The sequence below is a fragment of the Silene latifolia genome, chromosome 9 (genome assembly GCF_048544455.1).
Source record: "Silene latifolia isolate original U9 population chromosome 9, ASM4854445v1, whole genome shotgun sequence".
Classification (NCBI taxonomy): domain Eukaryota; kingdom Viridiplantae; phylum Streptophyta; class Magnoliopsida; order Caryophyllales; family Caryophyllaceae; genus Silene; species Silene latifolia.
The window spans coordinates 72,867,011-72,870,907 of record NC_133534.1 but is presented as its reverse complement, the minus strand read 5'-3'; the positions used below and the strand labels follow the sequence as shown (position 1 = coordinate 72,870,907).

At 35.3% G+C, this 3,897-nt stretch overlaps 1 protein-coding gene across 1 annotated transcript; it reads left to right on the top strand.

Annotated features, from left to right (window-relative positions):
* The first annotated feature begins 1,760 nt into the window (after window positions 1-1,760).
* LOC141601203 (uncharacterized) lies at window positions 1,761-2,273 on the top strand. The gene has a single exon (XM_074421467.1). The coding sequence runs from the start codon at window positions 1,761-1,763 to the stop codon at window positions 2,271-2,273; it is 513 nt and encodes a 170-aa protein (XP_074277568.1).
* The last annotated feature ends 1,624 nt before the right edge of the window (window positions 2,274-3,897 follow it).

Genomic DNA, 3,897 nt, shown 5'->3' with positions numbered 1-3,897 from the left:
TAACGCATCCACCTAATTTCTACTATAAATACTCCATTTGTAATAATCAAACCATGAAGTGAGAGGGGAATCTTTTTAGCTAGAAAAATCCTTCCTTAGATTAGATTAGGAGTAGATTAGAATAGATTACTCTAATCTTTCAACAAATTACACATTAATCTCTCCTTAATTATTGTTCAAGTTTATTATTCAAGTTTATTATTGGGTAATTGAAGATTATTGGGTTATTATTGGGAGATTGACAACCTTCCATCAATCATCAAGTCTCTTCTATTATTCTTTGCGTTATTGTTTTGGAATCTCCATAGGTATAATCCTCTTAATCCTTGTTTTAATTATTGTTAATCTTTCTTACTTGTTCATCATGTTTTACCTTGTTAATATGATTGGAAACCTTGTTAACATGCTAAACTTGATAATAAGTGAGTAGTCTCTTAGCTAGGATTAGTGGGTAATTAAGGGAAACCAGCATGCTGCAATATGTTATACAAAATCATTTCTAAACTCCTTTGCAACAGATTAGCTCTAGTTTTGCCAGATATCATTCATGAATGTCAGGGAGCATTTGTTCAAGGGAGGTCCATCATTGAAAATGTTCTGATTTGCCAAGATATTGTTCATCAGTACTCCAGGAAGAATGTGTCACATAGATGCCTGTTTAAAATAGATTTACAAAAAGCGTATGATACAGTTGAATGGGAATTTGTGGAGCAAATGTTGACTGGTTTGAAGTTTCCACAACATTTTATTACTCTGATCATGGCTTGTATTCAATCCACTTCCTTTACCCTGGTCTTGAATGGGAATAACTTTGGCTACTTCAAAGGTATGAGGGGTCTGCGTCAAGGTGATCCAGTGTCTCCTCTCATCTTTACAATCTGTATGGAATACTTGACAAGACTTATTAAGTTTGCTACAGCAAGATGGGCTTTTCACTATCATCCTTTATGTAAGGGGCTCAAGCTCACTCATCTAATGTTTGCGGATGACCTGTTGATGTTTAGTAAAGGGGATGCTCCTTCTATTCTCTTACTTTTAAGAGCTTTCAGTTCCTTCTCTAAAGCATCAGGATTAAGTATGAACAACAGTAAGTCAGAGATCTTTTTTAATGGGATGCAGGAGGAATTACAGAGGGATATCCTTGTGTCTGGTTTCCAGGAAGGCACAATGCCTTTTAAGTATCTGGGAGTACCCATACAGCCAGGGAAAATGAGCAAGAAGGACTGTCAATGCCTGATAGAAAAAATGGTGACAAAAATACGTAGCCTGGGAGCAAAGAAGTTATCTTATGCAGGAAGAGTGGTTCTAATAAACTCAGTTCTTAACACTCTTTACAATTATTGGGCTGCCATGTTTATTATCCCAAAGAGTGTGATCAAAAGAGTAGAGGCTATCTGCAGGAATTTTTTATGGAGTAGCTCATCTGAGTACCACAGGGTTCCTTTGGTTGGATGGGATATGGTAACATTGCCAAAGGAAGAAGGAGGTCTAGGAATTAAAAAAGCAGAGCTGTGGAATGTTGCATCAGTGGGGAAATTGGTGAACTGGTTATATATAAAGCCTGATAGGCTTTGGATCAAATGGGTGGCTAATGTTTACTTAAAGGGAGCTGAATGGCATGATTATACTCCTGGAATTGACACCCCCTGGACTTGGAAGAGCATCTGCAAGGTGAAGGAAAGGATTAAAGTGGCTTTCATGATAATCTTTGGGTCTATTCGACCAAAGGATACTCTATCAGTAATGGATATGAATGGTTGATGGGTCAGCATCCCAAAACTGCCTGGTCTACTCTTGTTTGGAATAATTGGAACATCCCAAAACATTCTATAGTTGCTTGGATGATTATGCAAGATGGACTAAATTTGAGAACTAAGCTACATGCTATTGGTTTGTGCCCTGATGATGAATGCATTTTATGTGGGGAACAGCCTGAGACTAGTGATCATCTCTTCTCAGAGTGCAGGTTCACTAGTAAGATTAAGGATAGAATTGTAGAATGGATAGGTAAGCCAATGCCTGATCTCAATGCATTACTAGTTGCAAACAGGAACAGACTGCAATGGAAGGCCTCTGCGTGTGTTCAAGTAGCTTTTTGGTATACCATTTGGTTTCAGAGAAACAGTACGAGACATCAGTTGTGTGTTCAGAGACCTGACATTGTAGCGCAGCAACTGAAGCAGCTTATTCAGAGGAGAGTTCGTAGCAAAATGGCTAGTCTAGGAAGCAATGATGCCATTGATTGGCAGGCAAGCATAGGATTTATATGTTAGAATGTCTTAGCTGAGATTCGAACATTGTCCTTGTATGTATGACTGTTTTTTGATATATTAATATACTCACATTTCACCTAAAAAAAAAAAGGGAAACCAACATGGGATTGATTCATGCTTAATCTAATATGTTCACATGATTAAATTGCTTGCTTGTTGTGATGTCAACTTTATGTAGATGTTATGTTTAATGAAATGCTAAGCCTATGAATCCTTGCATTTTTACCATCTCTTATCTATTCAACTTGACTTGTAAGATATAAACCAACTCGAGTCTTGTTAGACCATGCATAGAAGTTGAATAAGAGGAAAGTAAGTCGACTTGTAGGTGTTGTACAATCTAATCGATTCGGCTCCGGGACCCAACTCTTCCTATGAACCGTAAGACATAAACCAACTCGGTTCCTCCACAACACTAATTGCTTGCTTAACTTTGTAAACATGTTTGTATGATCAATACCATGAATCCCTTATGACCCCATGATATCCTAGCACCTTTAATCAATTGTTTACATCTTTCCTTTTATTGCTTGTTTTACTTTATTGCTTTCATTAGTCTAGAACACAACTACAAACCCAACCAAATTGTGACACTAGCATAAATTGAGATAGATAGACTTAGAACCCAAAGCACACCGTCCCATGGATCGACCCCGACTTACCGCTAACTAGTTGTATGTTGAGTATTATAAATGTGTTTTGATTGGGTGTACAACGACACGCCCACTATCAACTAGATATTTGTAATGTGGTTTACCTTAAAATTGATTACTAATACTCATATACTACTACTAGTATTATTAGTTATTGATTTATACAAATTAGATTCATAAAACTTGATTTTATGATGAACAAGAGAGAGAAGTTTATGTTTTGTTTAAACATAAGAGAATGAATGAATAATTGAGAAAAATTCTCTAATCTCTCCTCCATAAAACCGGTGGCCTCTATGGTCTATAGACCATTTTTCTTTTTATTTTTGTCTTCACAAGACAAATGTGTAAGTCTTTGTCTATAGTCATGTCACTATCAAGCATATTAGACAAATGAATAAGACAAATGGAAAAAGACAAAACTTCTAACACTTGCCCACCAATTTTGGTTTATATGTGTAATATGGAGTCCATTTTATTTTTGTCAATTGTACAATTGTATGTCATGTGACATGTGACGTGTCTTATGTCATGTTTTAATTTAAAATGCATATTTAACAAATTAAATATCATTTACAAATTAAATAAATCACATTTAACAAATTGACTAGTAATTCAAAATTACTTTCACATAAAAATGGTCATTTAATTACTAGTTAGTATAATTCACAACATCTTGTAATTATAACTAACTTATCATTCTCATTTCGCGTGTTTCGCAAACACCGCTTAATTTTAGTAACATAACTTCTTAAATTACTAAATAAAATCTTATTTAATCACATTATAATAAGATGTCATTTTCTCTCTTATGATAATAATTTGTTCAATTTTAAGGAATTAATTAATCTGTATCTGCATACAATTAATTAACCTTTTCAATTAAGGGAATCGTCCTTTAGGTGTGACCTCAAGGGGTCAACTGATCACCACCGTCGCGCGACAGTAATGTCAAACTCTAGCCAGCCAAT

Excerpts from the sequence above, each read along its gene's own strand:
- LOC141601203 (XM_074421467.1), top strand. The coding sequence starts at position 1,761 with ATGGGTCAGCATCCCAAAACTGCCTGGTCTACTCTTGTTTGGAATAAT.